General features: G+C 40.1%; 1 protein-coding gene across 1 annotated transcript in view; it reads right to left on the bottom strand.

The window, feature by feature from the left end:
• The window catches only part of LOC135463763 (uncharacterized), a 39,351-nt gene extending 18,172 nt beyond the window's left edge, over nt 1-21,179 (bottom strand). The window contains exons 1-5 of the mRNA XM_064741191.1: nt 20,959-21,179; nt 13,709-13,765; nt 12,441-12,500; nt 4,934-10,070; nt 1,701-1,823 (exon numbers count right to left, since the gene is read on the bottom strand). Of these exons, the coding sequence (XP_064597261.1) occupies nt 1,701-1,823; nt 4,934-10,070; nt 12,441-12,500; nt 13,709-13,765; nt 20,959-20,998 (5,417 nt within the window). The 5' untranslated portion in view covers nt 20,999-21,179. The remainder of the gene's footprint in view (nt 1-1,700; nt 1,824-4,933; nt 10,071-12,440; nt 12,501-13,708; nt 13,766-20,958) is intronic.
• Nucleotides 21,180-21,689: the final 510 nt, after the last annotated feature.

Here is a 21,689-nt window from a genome sequence, read left to right as displayed (position 1 = left end):
TAGAACTAAAGAATTTATTACCTGGACTGTCAAACTCACACAACCGTACACTACACAGTGTGTTCTCAAAAATGTTTATTGCTATGTGTCTATCTATACCCAAAGTCAAATGTCTGTCTCATTAACTTCTTAATGTGATACATTTTTAAATTTTTTTTTTTTTTTTTTGCTTTTTTCAGTTAGCGCTGGACGTACCACTGGGCATTTATTGTCCGTTGACCACAAATTTTAAATCTCACCCTTAAATTACCACAAGGTCTGGGTTATAGGGTTAGGTAGGGTTACATCAGCTATTTTGGAAACATTGTTATAACAATCTTTGTGTATCTATATATGTATACAATGTTCCAATATTACAACTGTAGGGAAACACTAATCAACTTCAGCACTGAATTTATTTTTTTATTTGTCATGATGAACAATATTTTCAGTAGGATGATGCACTGTGTCTGTATGAAATGAAGATGCCTTGGCTCTGGTGTACTACAAGATTTGTCTCCCTTTTTAAACAACCACTGAAGCATGTTGCAGAACATGCTAATAGCTATGAAAACTAAAATTCATGTTCAAGTGTATTGAGATTAGTTTAATCTTTGTATCGAACATCAGGTTTGGATCTGTACTGGATTATCTCCCTTCGAACATCAAGCCCAGCTGTTCGAAAGTGCCTTATGTATGTATGTATGGTTGGGGTTAAACGGCGTACTTTAAAAATTTTCATTTAAATCGTTAAATTGTCATTCAACGACGAGGAGTCATTAGGTATGTGTACATATACCATGTCTTCTTATAGCACAGCAAATCCATACCGCCAAAGTGCAGCCACCACTGAAGCATCATGCCGAAGACACCAAACATGACATTTCACCAAGCCACATTATACTGACACCAGACCAACCAGTCATGTTCCCTTGCTCTAACATCTCACTGATGAACCCCACACGAGGCAGCAACAAATGACGTTTATTAAGTTTTTGGTATGACCTGACTCGGTTTGATTCCAGTTCTCCTCATTTTGAGGAAGACGCTCTAATCGGTAGGCCACCAAAACGGTCCGAAAGTGTACTAGCTAATGCTGGTGTTAAGCCATATTTTATATTGAAAATTTTAGCCAACCACAGCAGCCAATGCAGTTGTTCAAAGTAAAAATAGAACAGCACCAGATGTAAGTTCATATCAATTACATGAGGGCTAAGTACAAAATTGAAAACATGGCTAAAGTTACACTGTAATTCTGGTATTAAGACTTTTAGATCAACCATGCCCAGGGGTTCTTGAGTTATTTTCAAGACACAAACACTAAACCTATAAACCTTATACCGTGAATCAAAAAATATGTGTAAATTCCTGCCTGATGAAAATATTGAAAAATTCCAGTACGCAGTGAGATATATACCTCCAAAATATACAAGTAAAAAACTGATAACCATCATATGAGTGAAAATTCTTGAGTAAGGCATTCAGCAATAATCAAATAAATAAAATTTACTGTAAGCAATGACTTTTTTATTTGACCTATATCCCTTGGTACTGGCCTAAATGGCTCACTGCAGTATTCTTCAGTAATGCTTCAAAACATCAATCAAACGAATGCATAAATAAAAGTGTAAGTTTGAGTGATCATGTGTAAATTTACTATTACCAAAAATAAAAACCCCCCAAAAAAAACCCCCAAAAAACAACGCACCATATACACCCACCTTTTTCCTATTGGAAACTCTTTGCTGCTTTGGATCTGTACAAAAGCAGGGTTATCTCCCTTGGAAGACTGGACAGCCACAAATGATGGGGTGGTCCCAGAATGGACGGGTGCTGTACAAGATCTTAAGATAAAAGAAAAAACAATATATTTGTACCTGTATCAGGTAGGCATAAAAAAATGTGCCATACTTTGACACTCAATATTTCCGAAACCCTCTTACTTCTGCTTCTAAAAAATTACACACTCAAAAACCATTATGTCCTAAGTATACAGACCAAATTTCAATTTCATCCTTTAAGATTTCTGTCCATGGGACCAAAATCACGACAGAGTCAAAACACATGTTCCGGACATTTCAAAATGATGTTCTACCTTGTTTTATTTGAAAAGGTGATCAATTCCTTGTCCCCTGCAGAGAAAGCCATCTTGATTCAGCAAAACGTGTGCCCATCTGGCTGAAGGGTTTCTCTGGCACTAGAGGCGAACAATTTTTCCAGACGACACTTGATCGACGCGTGTCACGTAGGTGCAGCGCGCGCTCTGCTCATGACACTTGACAGGTGATGCAATGTAGGTCACCAGAACGTGCGTTTTTGAGGCTATGTTTTCATTTTAACCCTGTGTACAGACTACTCTAGCTATGACCTTGAAAACTGGTCAGTATATTAACAAAATCATGCAATTTGAATGTCTAAAGTTTGCCAGGGTTTGAACAAAGGATAATGGAGCAATGCAGCATCAAAGTACGACCCTTTTTTTTTTTATATCTACCCGATATGTATCTAGGGATGTTGAAGTGATACAACATGCACATAGCATGGGAATGAGCGCGACTAGCTACTGAACACAAAAACAAACGGTGAATGCTAAATTCAAGAAATAAAGCATGAATCAGTGTGGCTTAAAGGTGGAGAAAATACCAGGTGAACTTTAAGTCACAGTGAAAAGGTTATTTGGAACTATAATCTTGAATATAATTTTTCCTTTTTCTTTACAGGGAAAAGGACATTTGAAAATAATTTTTATGGTACATGTTTGGTTAATAAAGCTCTAAATGATTTTTTTTTTTTTCACTCAACAACTATGTTGAAGGTGGAGAAAACATAAAACGAATGACAGATGAAAGAGTGCGAAAAGTTATTCCTAAACGTGGTCTTCAATATTTTTTAGCAACATTTCCTTAAGGACAAAAAGACACTTCAAAACAATTTTAGTATGGTGGGTATTTGGGAACACCTTTTGGTATTTATAGTTTTTGTTTAATAATGTCAACAATGAGGATGTAACACAGGTTTTATAAATACTTTTGCACTAGAATTTGTTTTTTCCAGCTAACAAATGTATTAAACCTCAATTTGGATCATATTTATATTTTTAATGTGTCCATAAATATTATCATAATTTAGGGTAAATGCATATGTTCGGATATAAACAACAAATTTACATTCAAATAAATTTATTAGACAAGCATCACATAGTTATTTAGAACATTATTATGCAACAATGATAAATACTAAAATTTGGTCCCAAATACCTGCCATACAAAAATATTTTCAAATACCCTTTTCTCGTGAAAAAAAATCCAAAAAAATATTAAAGTTCATATTTGCAAATAAATTTTGATGCTCTTTCATCTGTTTCTGGGAACATTTTTATGTTTTCTTCTCCTTTAAACCACAGTTTTAATCACATTTATAGTTTCAATATGTTATACACATTGCCATGATTTACATTAAACCACGTGTTTGGATATGTAACAAATTTACTTTCAAATAAATTCATTAGACTTGCACCACACCACATTATTTAGATTTGATTTTTGATTTTGATTGATGATTTACGCCATACTCAAGAATATTTCACCTATACGACGGCGGCCAGCATTATGGTGGGAGGAAATCTGGCAGAGCCCGGGGGAAACCCACGACCATCTGCAGGTTGCTAGCAGACCTTCCCACGTACGGCCGGAGTGGAAGCCAGCATGAGCTGGACTTGAACTCACAGAGACCGCATTGATGAGAGACTCCTGGGTCATAACGCTGCGCTAACCAACTGAGCCACGGAGGCCCCCCACATTACTTAGAAAGTTACTCTGCAAAGACAGTATGTACCAACAGACGGTCCCAAATACAAACAATACTTTCAAATACCCTTTTGTCCTGAAGAAAAAATTCATCACAGAACTAAAGATCATATTTAAATATAACTTTTTTGCGCACATTCATCTGAAACTTGCATCATTTGTGTGTTTTCGTCTCCTTTAACACCATACTGAGAGTATTACAGCCTTATCCAACACAGAAATGGAGTAGAATGAATTGTCATTATCTGTCTCAAAGCAAAACATGTGGGATTTATTTGTTTGTTTATTTATTTATTTATTTCTTTATTTAAACAGTTTATGTTTCATGGTGTACAGTACATTCATGGGTTTGGCATGGTTATATCTAGAGCCATTTTAGTTTCACAAAATGTTTGACTTCCCAAACTCCTGGGGGCCTAAACTAACAAAGTTATATTTATAAAACTATTTAGGATATTCTTATTCTTTGTGTGGAGACAAATTTCTTAAGGTCTATTTAATTTTTCCTGAATAAGGCAAAATCTGAATTATTTCAATTTTAAAAAAACGGTATTTCTGTTCAAATGACATTTAGCTCAATGCAAAGTAATCCTGAATGCACCTTCTGACTTTTTGTGGTTATGGTTTTATTTATTTATTTCTTTGAACAGTGTTTTACAATGTACTTAAGAATATTTCACTTATATGACTATGGCCAGCATTATGGTGGAAGAAAACCGGGCAGGGCCTAGGGGAAACCCACAGCGAGATCTGACAGAATACTGCAGTGGAAGCCAGCATGAGTTGGACTTGAACTCACAACCACCGCATTGGTGGGAAGTAAATTATTCCACACTTCCTGATCTGCAGAACAAAAAATCTATCTCTTCTATTATGAAACCAGAAATGGCACCATGCCCAAGACACCAGACATGACACATTACTCAGTAAAGTTAAACTGACACCAGACACGACACCATACAAGTTACAGTACGTTCATCGCAGACCAATCAGTCCTAAGTTTCAACATATTAAATTTAGACCCCCAACGATGCAACATCATCATCAACAAAATCATCAACCATCCATCAATACATTGTAAAGCTCACGTAATCACAAACACCTAATGCCTAAAGCAAATCACAATACAAACTGTCTTAACTACTTACAGGTTTTCCTTTGCTGACATTTTGCTTGTCCCTTCAAGCACAGCCTTCTCTTGCAGTTCTGGTTTCAAGAGGATATTTGCCTCTTTGTTAGTATCTTGATCCGTTTCCATGGCAGTCCCTTCTACATCTTCCTCAGGATCCTCGTCTTCATTTTCCTCCTCTTCATCGTCGTCCTCATCTCCTCCCAGAGAGCTGTTGTCATCTTCCAGGATCTTGGCTTTCTTAGATATGGCTGTTTGCCTTGCCAAGGCTTCTTCGTCAATCTGTGAGTCATCAACAGTGGTAGGAACCGGTAAAATGCCCAGCTCCAGGCACTTCTTCAAATGTGCCTTGGATTTCATGTGTTTAGTCAAGTTTCCTTTAGTTTTGAAGGAAAAATTGCAGTGTTTACAGTAGTAAGGTCGGAAATCCGTGTGAGTGCGGATGTGCTTCTTTAACATGCTTGGTTTCTTGCATCGAATCCCGCATTCTTCACACACAAACTTTCCCCGTCCTCTTCCCCGGATGTAGGTGTAATCCTCGTTTGACTTGAACCCTCCTTGAAATACCTGCACCTTTACCACATCCTTGGAATCAGAGCTGTTCGTCTCATTGTTGTCATGGTTCTCAACAGTTGCCGTTTCTTCCGTTCTGGCCACGCCGGAATCTATGATAGAAGGAAATAAGGATGTCTGTCTCACATACGTTTGCTCTTTGATGCCATGTTTGGAATAGAAATCCCAGTAAGTGCTGTGAGTGAGAATTCCACTGTTAAACTCAGGTGACACAGACTCCTTGTACACAGGGTTGCTGGTGTACCTCGACGCATACAGATTAAGCAGCATCTTTGGCGTCAAACCAAACGGATTTGAATTCTGGGGTGCAACTCTCCAGTTCGAGTACATGGAGATTTTCTTGTTCGTCCCCTGACGCACGTACATTGGCTGTAGCCGCTGAATACAACAATAGGTGGCGTGAGTGCTCCCTCTCAAGGATGGAAACGAGTGGCCATACAGATACAACGGTGTGACGGGTTTTTCCTGGGTAGATGAGGACAACCCTGAACTTGTTGAGGTTGGTGTTACCACTGTCATTGTTGCAGTACTACCTGATGAGCTGGCAACAGTTTGTGCATCCCTCCCTTGATCGGCTGACAAATCAGCCACACTGTTTATTCCAAAAATTCCCTTGGGCGACACGGGGGTTTTTAAGACTGGAATTTTAGCTGGAGAACCAGGTACGATGGATTTCCCGAAACAGGATGACAAGTTATTGGCTTTCATGTGAAGATGATGTGTGGATGGTCCTATTGTTGCTGGACCAGAAATAGCGGGCAGCGTTATACAAAACCCGGGGAACGGTTCCAGAGATATGGTGGTAGCAATGATTCCACACAGAGGTGCTCTAGTCAATGGTCGTAAAAGAACGCTGCTCAGCTGAACGGGATTTATTACAAGTTGAGCTTTTACAACTGGCACAGAAACTGACTCTGTCTTATTACTAAGTTCCAACCCTGGTTTCATCTCACCATCTCCAACTATCGCTTCGCAATCTCCTTTTTCAGAAATTTGCTTACCGCTGGATTTCGATTCTCGGAAAAGCAAGTCAGAAGCATCACCTCTTTCCCCAATAGGAACACAAGGAGCAGACTCTGTGCGCAGAAGAAGGGGCCTTTTGTCAACAGCGTTCAGCAAACCAGCCTCCTTCAACCTCCGTTTTTTCAACGGCGCCCTTTTATCTTCAGAACAGTTATCACCGGTCTCTGTAGGTCTGTTAGCCGCTACTGACGGAGTTAAGCCTGTATCCATATGCCATGGGGAAGTCGTTCCAGCTTTCACAGGGGAGTTATTTCCCCTTTCCTGCGACAGCATTCTCTCAACTGACATGGATCGTTTCATTAATAGTTTTCCTTTCAGCTTCAACTTTAGTAGGCAAGTACTGGAGTTTGGGGTTCCTGGGGTTTGAGGAGTCTGTGGGGTCCCAGATGTGGACATTGGGGTCATAATAGGGGAGCTTGTGGCGGCGGCTGCAGCAGCAATGGCTGTGTTCAGACGCAGCTCTTTGCCATGCTCTCCACGGCGCTTTATAGAAACAAATGGCTGTCCAATTTTAACTGCATCCATTTGAGTAGTTGAAGGACCAGCAGCCTGGAACTGTTCACCAAAAGGTGCCCTTGTTTGTTGCAGACTTGCAAGAAGTACCGGATTCGCAGCACTAGTCAAAGACACTGACACTGGATTTCCTGTTTTGCTATCTGTCACAGATTCTATCTTGGTTTTATCATGTGAATGCATGTGGCTCAAAGTCTCCTTTACAGTATCCTTTGAGAGACTTCTCGACAACTTGCGCTTCAAAGTCCTATGTGGATCCTTGCTGTCCTTTTTGCCAACAGAGGCACCATCTTCAGAAACGTTACTACTTGGTGGGAAGTATTTAGCAATTATTTCCTCACGTAATGTAGATTCTACCAAAACGGGATTTTCTGCAGAGTCTGAATTTGGCTTTTCGGATATACTTAAATTCCTGCAGTAGCACAATTTGTGCAGAGACAGTGTCTGTGCCATTTTGAAGGACACAGAACACTTGTCACACTGGAACGGTCCATACTGGTCAGGAGCTTGGACTGGGTCACCTACTTGTCCCTTCTCTGGTTCAATTTCTGCATCTGACGTGAATCTGCTTTGGTCCACTGAACTGCTTCTAGCTACCAGGGCTGGAGACATTATTGGTCCCTTTGCAAGCAAGTTTTTGATAATGCTCCCTTCATTTGAGGTAATGATTTGAAAGGTTGAGGTGGCTGAAGTCTGGTCCATGAGCGTTACTGTGTTTTGGTCAACATCACCAGGAAACTGTACCCCCGGTTGACCAATCATTGGAGGCGTTGTCACTGTAGTAGTGCTGGAAACAGCCGACAGTGAGGTGGAATCTTTAGCGAGTCTTATTTGGATTTTAATCTCCTGGTTAGAGGAGCTCGCTTTCACCTTTGCTACAGATTTAGAAGCAGCTTTCGAAGAAGAATTGATGTCAACACCACTGCTTTTGTTCCCTGTTTCACTCACAGATCCTTGTCTCAAAATTTGAAGAAATGGTTGACTTGTCGTTGGTTTTGAACATTTGACATTATCTCTTTGATCGAGCAACTCATCCTTCGCTGTAGATGTAACCACAGGGTCTACAGCTTGATTGGTCACTTGAGCTTTAGTAGACACAATGGTATGCGGGACCGTTGACAATTCCTGCTTTCCAGACAGCATGTTGACCTCACTGTTTTGTCGAGATAATCTCTTGTGCCTTGGAGGATCAGCCATAGGTGTGTCAACTATAGCGGCATTTTCTGAAATGAGCTGCTGGATTCGCTCTTTTAACATCTCGTTTGTTAAGTTTTTGGGATCCACACCTAACGGTTTTGGTCCAGAGAGTACATCATGAGTAGTGGAGTGGCCTGCCACTGAAGACCCTTGCGGAGCCAAGGGTAAAGTAACAACTAAACCAGAACCTGCAACGTGCTTGGTGTTTGGAGATGCAGGCCTTTCCAGGCTTACATTTTCTTCCGACAACACTGCTGACTTTGTAAGGGTGTCAGGCTGCTCTGTTTGCTGGTTCTTGTTGGGCCCAGCTGGCATCTGGATAGTAACATGGACAGATTTATCTGGCATCAGCCTAACTGCAGTGGGTACGACTGCTCCATCGTTTGTTGCACTGGCAACTCTGTCACTGATTTCCTCTAACTCTCGGAGAGCCTTTGTAGCGACCAGTGGCTCGCAGTTTGGATGTGGCAGGCATATTATCTCTGCGCTGTTACTGACCTCCGAGGGCACAGGGATATCTTTGGGAGCGCTGCTCAAAGCAAAACTGGGTGAATCTTTTGTTGACTTTTGTGATGTCAAATTTTCTGGTAAAGAAGGCACAACAGATGTGGCGGATTTTGGAAGTGCAATTAGATAGGTTTTTACAATAGCTTTTCTGTCAAGGGAATTGCTACTTTTGTCAGATTGACCTCCATTTGCTTCAAAGCCTGGGGCAGCAGTGTACACGGAACAGGGGGCTGAAAGCGAGGCTTCAGCTGGTCGGGACGTCTCTGGTTGATATAGCACAGGAGGCTCACCTATTTTCACCACCTGAGAGGAATCTAACTGAGGTAAGAAAACCGGTACATGTATCTCAGTATCTGATGGTTTTGGATCGGCAATCTGAATTGGAGCTTGTTCATTTGCATGCCAAAGGATGATTTTATCAGAGCTTGTGTCCAGTATGGCATACTGCTGCTCATTGGACTCGATGCTAACTTCCTGTCCAATGCTGCCATCAGAAATTAGGCTTACATAGGTCTGTTGTTCATCTACTTTCTCTTGTCTTGCTCCTGAGGCATCCGAGTCGTTTTCCGCCAGCTCTGCTTCACTTCCTGTATCATCCGACTCCACCCCCACATCTTCTGACGTGCCGTCCTCTGCCGTCGCATCTTTGAACACATTTTGTAAATTTGATGCAAGACCAGCTTTCAGCGCGTGTGCTCTTGATTTGCAGTGCTTGTACAAATTGCTTTTTGTTTTGAAGCTGAATCCGCAGGCGGCACAAGGGAAGGGCCTCTCCCCCGTGTGAGCACGGATGTGCTTCTGCAAGACGCTCGGCTTTGCACATCCTCTTCCACAATATGGACAGATGTGCTTGCCAAGTTTGGAGGGATGCTTTCTCTTTCTCCCGACATTTCCGGCCGCTTCGCTTGGACAAGCTACACGCTGTATTAGCTTATCCACCACCTGTTGGTGGGATTTGAACGAGCGTGGTTTGAACGTCCCATAGCTAATGGGATTAGGTTCAAACTGGTCGTACGTCTGTTTCGTGTACACCAGTTTCAACCCTTGCTCCTCCAAGCTGTCAGATTTTAGCTGGTACTTCTCCACACCTTTCTCCGAAACAGGAATCACGACGACTCTCTGTGTGGTCTGATCGTCATCCTCATCGGTAGTGCGGACAGTGATGGTCATGTGATCAACATCTCCGTCCCCTAAGGCACTCTCGCTAGGGCTAACACGAGAAATATTCTGCAGTTCATTGTCAGTAACTTGGAAGAGAGCTTCCAAAGACAGGTTTCTTTTCTCAACACTTTGGTCGCCCCCAGAACTCTGGTTCTGGCTGCTCACGCCTTTCTGAACACTTCCTGTTAATAAAAGGAAAAGTATAACTTACATATAAAATTATCAAATTACATAATCACATTTATAGTAAGCGAAGTTCAGGCCGTCAACAAGTAAAACAAAATTAAAAGTCATATTCCAAAATATCAATTACATTAATAAAAGTAATGAGCATTAAATTTAATCCTCTCCACTCGTACGTGGGAAGGACAGCAACCTACGGATAATCGTGGGTTTCCCCTGGGGCTCTGCCCAATTTCTTCCCAGCATGAAATTTAAATATTCTTTACTTCTGCATAAAACACCAATCAAATAAATAAATTAATTAAATTTAATAAAATTTAACACTGACAGATCAACTGCAGTCTTAACATTTCACCTGAGAAAACTCATTGTTTCTGGAAAATATAGATCATCAAATATTACTTTTAGTGATAAAACTTACATTTTTTCGAGCAGGATACTATCCTGAATTCTATAAATTTTCCATGTAAAAGTCTTTTCTAAGACTAATAGAATCAAGCAAAATAAGTAAACAGACACATATTTCTGATCATTCCCCCAACCTTCAGCTGATTTGAAAAAAAAAAACACTTTCAAAAGTTTTGTATTATTCAAAATTAAGAAAAAAATTGTAAACAAATCAGAGCTGTTTTTCCCAATTTTTTTTTTAGCAATTTTCATTTTGATTGTATTGTAATTTAACAGTCCCTCAGATATTTCATACCCATCTTGGATTTTCCAAAGTGATCATTTAAAATTAAAATTCTTAAAACGCTGATGTCAGTTTTACTGATACCTTTAAAACTAGAAAAAACATCAAAAATTTCACCACACAACCATTTTAAAAACAGAAAGGGAGAAAATAAACCTCATGAGACAAAATGCATTATTAATTCATTTGCAGATTAATTTTAAATAAGAAATGTCCTGCCTCAAGTAAAAATGAGAACAGTCTATCCTAGTTACTCAAAATGTTTAAAAAAAAAAAAACTATAATGCTCAATGAAAACAGAAATTGGTATTTTATAGTTTCTGACCTGAGCATAACCTGCAAGAATGAGCTTTTATTTATTTATTTATTCATTTGATTGGTGTTTTATGCCGTGCTCAAGAATATTTCACTGATACGACGGTGGCCAGCATTATGGTGGGAGAAAACCTGGCACAGCCCGGAGGAAACCCACGACCATCCGCAGGTTGCTGGTAGATCTTCCCACGTACGGCCGGAGAGGAGAATGACATTTTTTCTTTTCCTTTACATTTTGATTCTCCATTTCTTATCATTCCTATCATTCAAGGCAAAAACCATTTTCGAATTGTAGACGCCTGTTTTCTTAGTTCCCACTGATTTAGTCAGACCTGAGGGGATCTGGTGTACTGAAATTCTGACAAATGATAAAAACTCCAGAAAAATTGAATAAAAACTGTCTAAATTGTAACTATCTGCCACACGATTTTCACCTGACATCTGGATCACATTGCTTGTTTAAAAACAGCTTCAAAAGTATTAATATTACAGCTATTGTAACACATTGAAAAAAGCCTGGTTGAAACATTAAAAAAATTTATATGAAATATATTATGTGTTACTAAAAAATGTTGGGTATATTCTGTATAAATGCAGCTGAGTTACTTAATATCCAGTGCCTTAATAATAAGATGATAACCAGTAACACCCAAGACAGTTGACATACTGTTGCACAAATCTGAATGTAAATTTCAAAATGTCCTCTCCCAACTTCCCCCCTCCCCAAACCAGATTCATGTGTGCGTGTTCATAAATGATTACGTTTTACATTGCACTTAACAATTTTTCAGTCATATAGCGATGAAGAGTCATTAGATCTGTGTACATATATTGTGTCTTTTTGTGGCAGGGTGAGTCCATGCTGCCGAAGTGCTGCCACCACTGAAGTATCATGCCGAAGACACCAGACATGACACTCCACCCAGTCACATTTTACTCTAACCTTTCAATGCTAACAAGCAACAAGTAGCATTTTTGAAGTCTTTGGTATGAGACAACCCGGGTTTGATCCCAGCTCTCATGACTTCGATTTATATTATTTATTTATTTGATTCATGTTTTATGCCGTATAGTCAAGAACATTTCACTTACATGATGGCCAAAAGCATTATGGTGGGAGAAAACAGAGTGGAGCCTGGGGGAAACCCATGACCAACCCACCAATGTGATCCCTGTAAGTTCAAGTCCAGCTCATGCTGGCTTCCTCTCCGGCCACACATTGGTAGGTCTGTCATAATGCTGGCCGCCATCGTATAGGTGAAATACTTTTGAATACAGTGTAAAAAACAAAAAAGTCAAATAAATAAATGAATAAATAACACATGAATATCACCATTATTGTAACAGACAATGCTGGCATTACCTGTGTCGCCGTCTGGTCCTGGTGAATCTTCTGTCTTTACTGTCTCACTGTCAGCTGAGTCTAAAAAAAACATAGCAACAGATCTAATTTGTTTGGGAGAAGAAAACACAATGAAAAAAAAATGAAAAGAATGTCAGCGCAAAATTCTTCGCCGGAAAGGTGTCATATGTCTCAAATTAGGAAAGGATCTGTAGGGGTGCCAGAACCCTGACATCCTAACCCCACCCCTACCTCCACCTGTCCCTGAGGGGCAGGGGTGGGGTTAGGGTACTTTTATCAATCACAGAGCAACCTAATGCATTTTATAGGTACATATATATGTACCTGGAAGATATTTATGATATCTTTTATAATATTCAATTCTGGCCTCCGTGGCCAAGGTGGTTAGCATGCCAACGAAGTGCAATGACCCATGAGCCCCTCACCAATGCGGCTTTTATGAGTTCAAATCCGGCTCTTGCTGGCTTCCTCTTTAGCCGTACATGAGAAGGTCTGTAAGCAACTTGTGTATGGTAATGAGTTTTCTCTCAGCCCTGCCCAGTTTCCTCCCATCATAAGGCTGATTGTCGTCATATAAGTGAAATATTCTTAAGTATGGCGTAAAACAACAATCCGATAAATAAATAAATAAATAAAATTCAAGTCAGATTAGATATTAAAATGACCTTTCCCTGCCTCCCAGTTCCAGGAAGTACGTGAAAGGTGTAACGTAGTGAATACTGAAATGATTGCCATAAAAAATTAAGAAGGTACACGTTCAAATCATAGGAAACATGTATGAAATAGCACAGAAATCTGTGCACAACATTCTCAAGATCTGTGGAGACAAGTCACAGCTGTCGTATCTTTGTTAATACAGATGCATGAAGTTTATTTATTTATTTATTTGATTGGTGTTTCACGACGTACTCTAGAATATTTCACTTATATGACGGCCGCCATTGGGAGGAAACCGGACAGAGCCCGGGGGAAACCCATAACCATCCGCAGGTTGCAGACAGACCTCCCCATGCTGATGTATGAAAATTACAGATGTACAAGTTTACATCATAGCAAAGATGTGCAAGCATGCAAATTTTCACATAAATTGGTTCAGCAGTTTTGGACAAAATTGGTCTACAGACACACGGACACATGGACACACAGTCAGACATCTCCCCACTCCCCAGTCCACCCCAACTTTGAGGGAGTAAAGTTACACAATTCAACAAGAAGCATGACCTTGAACATTACAACTTATTTTGATGAATCTCTTCTTTTCTTTTTACCTGATAGTTTAGTCTTCTTTACTGGTGCCTCGAATTCACTCTCCTCAGCAGCTGGCCCTGCAAGTACGCAAAATGGTTGTCCTCATTAGAATAAACTTCCTGCGCACAAATATTAAAGCAAGCACAAGGGTTAATGTCATTGTCGTAATGTCAAGGGTTAACTGTACTGTACTGTTTTGCATGTATGAATGTATCTACCTTCACTTTTCAAACTATATGATGCCTTATCTTCTTTTATACATAGTGATGTATTTTTTGACTGAGTGAGTGAGTGAGTGAGTGAGTGCTTGGGGTTTAATGTTGTACTCAACGATTTTTCAGTCATATGACAACGAAGGAATCCTTATGGTGTATGTAGTGTGCCTCCTTGTTGCAGGACAGATTTCCACCGCTCTTTTATCTCGTGCTATTTCACTGACATGACTTACCGAAGGCAAGTAAGCCGCCCCGCCCGAGCCATTATACTGATACGGGTCAACCAGTCGTGGCACTATCCCCTTCATGCTAAACGTCAAGCGAGGAAGTTACAACTTCCTCTTTTAAAGTCTTAGGTGTGACTTGACCCAGGATTGATCCTGGATCTACCGCTCCCGAAGCAGATGCTCGACCAACTGTGCTATCCAGTTGTTGCCCTATCCCCTTCATGCTAAACGCCAAGCCAGGAAGTTACAACTTCCTCTTTTAAAGTCTTAGATGTGATTCGACCCAGGATAGATCCTGGATCTACCGCTCCCGAAGCGGACGCTCTACAAACTGTGCTATCCAGGCTGTTTTTTTTTGATTGAACCCTGAAGTACATGTTTCCTATATATTGCTTTCTCTGTGAAGGCCTAGGGGAAGAACAGTTTCATTGTAAATGGAGCAAGCTACCTTCGATAAATAAAGATATTATTATTATTATTATAAATATGTATCCACCAAAAACTAAAACTGCTCTATAACTCGGACTCAGAAGTCATGATTGCCTTTCCATATATGTTTTTTAATTTGGTCAATATTTGGCCGGGTAACTCCAGATCTTGACAAAAAATGTATCCCTCTTACACACTTGTAAACAGGAGAAAAACATCATTTGGGGAGAGTCCACAAATTTCATGTCTCAGGCCGGCATTGAACCCACACCTTGCTTTGTTAGGGTGAATGAAAGGCAAGCACCATAAAGGGATGCAGAATCGACACTGATTGGCCCACAGTTGAGATAGGCTTTCCTGGGTTAAATCTTGCAACCTTGGTCACGCTTGAATAAATGTACCATACCTAAAATTCAGCTTAGGCAAGGCATAGCCTGGACTTGTCTATCTAAAACTGCCCTTTGCAACATGTCCATGTACCCGGTATCTCATTTGGCTATCTAGTTAAAACATCCATGCAACAGCCGTACATGGGAAGGTCTGGCGGCAACCTGCGGATGGTCGCAGGGTTTCCCTTCAGGCTGTGCCTGACTTCCTCCCACCATAATGCTGGCCGCCGTTGTTTAAGTTAAGTATTCTTGAGTATGGCGTAAAACATCAATCAAATAAACAAAACAAATAATCACCGAAACTTGATTAATTTATTAGGACTGGTACTTATTAGTTCAAAGCTAATATAGCTCAACGCAAAATTTCAACAAAATCTCTGCATAACTTTGGTTTGTTAAAAGTTGATGACAAACGGACAAATGAATCTCCCAGCTAAAAAAAAAAAAAAAAGAAAAAAAAGAAAAAAAAAAAACACCTAACGGGGGTTCAAATTCCAAAGATAATAACAACAGTAATGAATCATGCAAGTTTTAAAACTGAGGCAAAAGGTTGCTTATAAACTACAGACAAATGTAGCGTGTTTAGACCTGCAGGACTGAATTTATCCATAACCAGCTCAATGACGTTTTGTAAAGAGTGTTTTAAGAGGCGTCTGCTATCCGACGGAACTGCGTTGTACTAAATATAACCTAAAGATTTTGCAAGATGGAAAGTAGGTCAACTTAATCTGCGCGTGAAGGGACGAGCCAGACTGGGTTGATGGCGGGTGAGTCCACAATGTGCAGTGGAGGGGTGGAAAGGTGTTGGCAAACACAATCTTTTAATACATTCGCATGGGTAATGATTTTCTTTAAAAGGATTTTTGAAACAACCTGTGAGTCAGTGTGCTCGACAATGGCCGGGTAAAATTGTGAACTCCCAGCAATGTACATAATAAACGCAGTGGAATAACACGAAGAGCTTCGGTTGGAAAAACACGCATCCTACATTCGTACAATTAAGTTAAAAACATGCTCAGCACACCTGTAAGCTTGCAAAATACAAACATAAAAAAACTGAATTTGTTACACTTTTGGTGTGAATTAGGCATGCGTTTGTTTTGCCAAAATTGAAATTGAAGTTAGGAATATAAACTGGCATTTTAAATGCTTCTCTAGCGCAGCGTAGTGACCCAGAAGCCTCTCACCAATATTGTTGCTGTGAGTTCAAGTCCAGCTCATGCTGGCTTCCTCTCCAGCAAGCTGCGGGTGGTTGTGGGTTTCCACCGGATTTTGCCCGGTTTCCTCCCACCATAAGGTTTGTCGAGGTTGCATAAGTCAAATATTCTTGAGTACGGCTTAAAACACCAATGAAATAAATAAAAAAATGCTTCTCTTCAGTACATTGTACACTGGTAAGCCTCTTGAACGTTTATCTTCACTTTCACAGGGTTTTTTTTTTTTTTCTTTTTTTTCAAATTTCAAAATAAAGTTGACAGCGTTTAAAGTGTGCCAACAAAACTCTTGAACAATAGGAATAAATTTATGATAAATTTCATGCACACCTAACTCCTCCCACATTTGAGTCTTCTAGGTCAAGAAAAATATTATTAATGATCCTTTGAAATGAAAGCTCATTTGTATGCCTAGACAATGAAAAAGTGGGGCTTTTGAAAGTTAAAAACTGATTAAAAAAATACTTTAGTTTTAGTACCTGTATAGTATATTAACAGTCTCATTTCAGGTGTGGCTTCGTTTTTGTAATCTAGCGCAGCGTAATGACCCAGGAGTCTCTCACCAATGCGGTCACTGTGAGTTCAAGTCTAGCTCATGCTGGCTTCCTCTCCAGCCGTACGTGGGAAGGTCTGTCAACAACCTGCGGCTGGTCGTGGGCTTCCCCCGGGCTCTGCCCGGTTTCCACCCACCGTAATGCTGGCCGCTGTCGTATAGGTGAAATATTCTTGAGTACGGCGTAAAACACCAAGCAAATAAATAAATCATTTTTGTAATCAACATTTATTATTTTACTGTACATGTGTATTGAGATTTTCAGTTGCAATCACAATCATTAGTCAAATGTAATCAACCAGTTCTGTGGCCTAATGATTAGAACATCTGCCTCGAAGTCAAGAGGTCCTTGGATCAAACCCAGGCTGGGTCATCCTTGCTGACTGAAAAATTTATAAGTACAACGTTAAACCCCAAGCATACATATGTGCATACATACACACATACATATGTAATCATAATTGTGTGTCAAGATGCAATCATGGTTCTGTGTTCAGGTGCAATCATGATCCTATCTTCAGATGCAACCATGACTGTATGTCAAAATGTAATCATGATTCTGTGTTCAGATGCAATCACGACTATATCAAAATGTAATCATGATTCTGTGTTCAGAAGGAATCATGATTGTCAAAATGTAATGATGATTGTGTTCGGATGCAATCATGACTATGTCAAAATGTAATCATGACTGTGTTCAGATGCAATCATGACTATGTCAAAATGTAATTATGATTGTATGTTCAGATGCAATCATGACTGTGTGTCAAAATGTAATCATGACTGTGTGTTCAGATGCAATCATGACTATGTCGAAATGTAATCATGATTGTGTTCAGATGCAATCATGATTGTGTTCAGATACAATCATAACTGTATGTCAAACTGTAATCATGATTGTGTGTTCAGATGGAATCATGACTGTGTCAAAATGTAATCATGATTGTGTGTTCACATGCAATCATGACTGTCAAGATGTAATCATGATTGTGTGTTCAGATGGAATCATGACTGTCAAAATATAATCATGATTGTGTGTTCAGATGCAATCATGACTGTATGTCAAAATGTAATCTTGATTCTTTGTCCAGAAGATAAATTTAATAATTAGATCACATTTTAAAAACATTTTTTTTTCAATGTGTTTCACTGAGAGCTATGCACTGATCTGCATGATACATAGTTCTGCCCTCACAATAGCCCAGCCTGTCAGAGTATAGGCCTACAGGAAAACTTATGATATACTATTTTTATCTCATAGGAATAACCTTGTAGAACTGAGGGCCTTTATTGATCGATTCGTGTAGGCAGTTACATGTACAGGCCAGTGAGTTCTACTGAAATCTATTAGTTGACAGTGACTCATCGGAATAGTCCATATCAGGAGTGTTCCTGGAGAAGGGGGGGATGTGTAGATACATGTACATGACATATATGCTTTGTATATGACAAAGCTCTTAGGGTCTGCAATACTGTGCCTCATGCATTTGAAACACAGATGTGATATAATAGTAAACGATGTAGAAAATATTATAAATATATGGCTGAATACAACCTTGCAAAAATGGAAGGAAATAATCAACATAAATTTAAATCTTCTTTATGTGTCAGGCACCTAGCTAGAAAGCAAAAGGGGCAGGTTGCAAAGGTATATTTTAAAAACAGGGCAGGGTGCACATTTAGGGGCAGGGTACAAATTTAGGGGCATGGTGCACTTTCAGTGGCAGGGTGCACATGTAGGGGCAAGGTACAGATTTATAGGTAGGGTACATATTTTGGGACAGAATGCACATTACAAGGCAAGGTACATATTTAGGGGCAAGGTACACATTAAGGGGCAGGGTACACATTTAGGGACAAGGTACACATTTATGGCCAGAGTGCATATTAAGGGGTAGGGTGCACATTTAGAGGCAGGGTGCACATTTAGGGCCAGGGTACACATTTTAGGGGCAGGATACACATTTAGGGGCCAGGTGCATATTTAGGGGCAAGGTACATATTTAGGGGCAGGGTTCATATTAAGGGGCAGGGTGCACATTTAGGGCCAGGGTACACATTTAGGGCCAGAGTACACATTTAAGGGCAGGGTACACATTTGGGGGCAAGGTGCATATTTAGGGGCAAGGTACATATTTAGGGGCAGGGGTCATATTAAGGGGCAGGGTGCACATTTAGAGGCAGAGTGGCAATTTGTACCCCCTACCTGTGCTGAGGAAAAAATGGGCTGCCCAGTGCACATTTCACGGGCAGGGTGCAGGACCTTTCTGAAAAAGTCTAGCTAGGGGTAGATGTGTGATGCCTGTACATGTCTGATCAAAACTTGTTCACTCTCAAAGCAAGTATTATATTATATAGTACACCTACCAGTGTGCTTGGATAATAAAAATGTTCCAAAAAAATAGTACTATTTATTTCATTAACCATACTGAAGAAAATTTCACTAATTTAACAGCTGTATAAATGGCTGTAAAAAATAGACATGTAGCATGGAGGAAACCACAAACAGCATGGAGGAAACCACAAACAGCATGGAGGAAATCGTAATCAGGAAGCTTACACAATTTGAAAATGCCGGGTGTATATCACTAGAGGAAACCATAAAAAACATAGAGGAAACCATGTACAGCATGAAGGAAACTTAATACACAGCATAGCAGAAACTGAATACCAGTACTGCATGGAGGAAAACTGAGGACTTTGTTAGGAGAATGGTGACACAAATCCAAACATGTCACTGGCAGGTTAATCAAAGGTCTATATCTATGTCCACGGTTTCCTCTGGCCATAATGTTGGCCGCTGGCGTATAAGTAAAATAAACCTGCGGATGGTCATGGGTTTCCTCCAGGCTCTGCCCAGTTTCCTCCCACAATAACGCTGGCCACTGTCATACAAGTGAAATACGGCGTAAAACACCAATCAAATAAATAAATAAATAAATATAAGCAAAACATTCTTGAGTACAGCATTCAACACAAATGAAATAAATAAATAATTAAACACATCTATGGTTTTTGCCAAAACAAGAACATTTTAGAGCACAGAGACGTACTTAATGGGTATATTACACGAAAAAACAGCAAATAATAGAACCTAAGTTAAATCTGTGATTTTGATTGTCTCAATGTGCAATCTTTGAACTGCATTATCCTGATTGTGCAGCAACGAAAAAATAAAAGTTATCAAAGCATATGTGTACATTTGGTATAGTGCTATGCTTTCTTTAAAAAAATGTAAGTGTATATAACAACCCAGTGAGTTAGGGTCGGTGGAGAAAGGAGAATCGGTGAATTCCAGAATGGGGCTGGAGAAAAAAAAGTTGATATTTATCATAGGGCAATCACATGACTGACAAAGTGACGGATTACTGGCTTCAGTGCTACACTATATGTAATGTAATCTTGATCCCTGTGCTAACGGAATATCTACCTCCCACATTTCCCTTGACACAGAAGGTCCAGTGAGGACCAGTTTACTTATACAGACAACTCCTGACCTTGTGCCTGAGCAAATTTGTTATCATTTTTGCATGATTAACTCACCGGCGCGATATACATGTACATATAGCAAGCGCTGATCATGCACTGCGATCAATATTGAATTTCTTGGTGGATTTAATATGTTTCCCAAATTTTCCATGGTCAAAGTATATTTTCATCTTTTTTTTTTCTTCACTAACGAACATCGAATCAGATACCGTATCTACGAATTTTATGCAAATTTGCTGAGCTCGATTTCGAGACAACATTTATTTTGTACACATTGAGATGTCTGAGCCCCTGTCAAATAGTGGACCCGTCCAGTTTCCCCAGGCCGCCATGTTTGCGTCAATTTCACAACCGGGACAATCCGGGCCAATTAGACATTTCCTCACTGAAATGTGCTTCGACAACTAAACAAAACACGTACAAGTCCGCCGAATGAATGATATCAGATCTGGTTTGAGTCTGTTACTGACTGTCATGGCAGCAATGCCGTGCTGAATTCCCGGTTGAGCCAGACGACCCTAGCTGTTGCATACGTAATGAGCCGAGCGGAGGGTAACCCCTTTTATACCAGGCGGAGTTCCCCCTAAAACCCAACACCCACCCCACGCAAACCCACCGGGTTATCCTCTCACAAAATCACCATAAGCACACGTACCATGCGTTAGTTTGTACTAGTGTCGGACATAACGGCTGCGAGCTTCCCCCAGAGCTAGACACACCTGGGTTTTTTCCCCATATCAATCGTTCCACTTACTGTTGTGTGAAGGCGAGAGGGTCGCCCTACGACGTGGCATCCCCAACTTGTCGAGAAATTCCCTCGCCCAACCACCGGGGAAATCCTCAGTTCTCTCCCAATTTCATCACAGACATCGCTAGAAACGATAACCTCGTCGCCTCTTCGTGTCGACGGTGTCGTTAAATAAGCAAAAACTCGTACATTATGCTAATAAATCGTGTAAAACTCCATCGCCGTTGGGGAATTTCTTCCTCTCACAAAAGCTAGGGAATGACGTCAGTGGAACCCCGCGCAATTGCAATGAAAACGAGGCTGGCGGAAATCCCAAGCTCGTTTAAATGTCACGGACAATCTATGATACAACATTATGCACTTAAATTTAGTGTCAGTTACCCGGACATTCCGCATTTTAATGTAAGTGTTTAAACAAGGAAGAGTTGGGATAAATTGAGAAGAAGTTTTGTGAATAATGACGTTCAGAAACATAATGTGTTAAACCAGCCCGTATGTACACGTACCGGTACTAAATATCGTTTCAGAGGCCTAAATGTTTATGTAGGGTGTAACTGGAACTAACACTATTCAATCCATCACTCACTGTGTATCGGCCTACAAATCTATCTACAGGTGAAATCCCCATTTATTGAAATAAATATTGTCCAGCGTCGATTCAAAAACATAATAATTAAATCATGCATCATACCTAAAATCATATAGAGACTTCCGTGGCTTGAGGCCTATTTTTGAAC

The sequence above is a fragment of the Liolophura sinensis genome, chromosome 3 (assembly GCF_032854445.1).
Source record: "Liolophura sinensis isolate JHLJ2023 chromosome 3, CUHK_Ljap_v2, whole genome shotgun sequence".
Lineage (NCBI taxonomy): Eukaryota > Metazoa > Mollusca > Polyplacophora > Chitonida > Chitonidae > Liolophura > Liolophura sinensis.
Note: the sequence above shows the minus strand (reverse complement) of the source record. Positions and strands in the feature narration are given on the sequence as shown.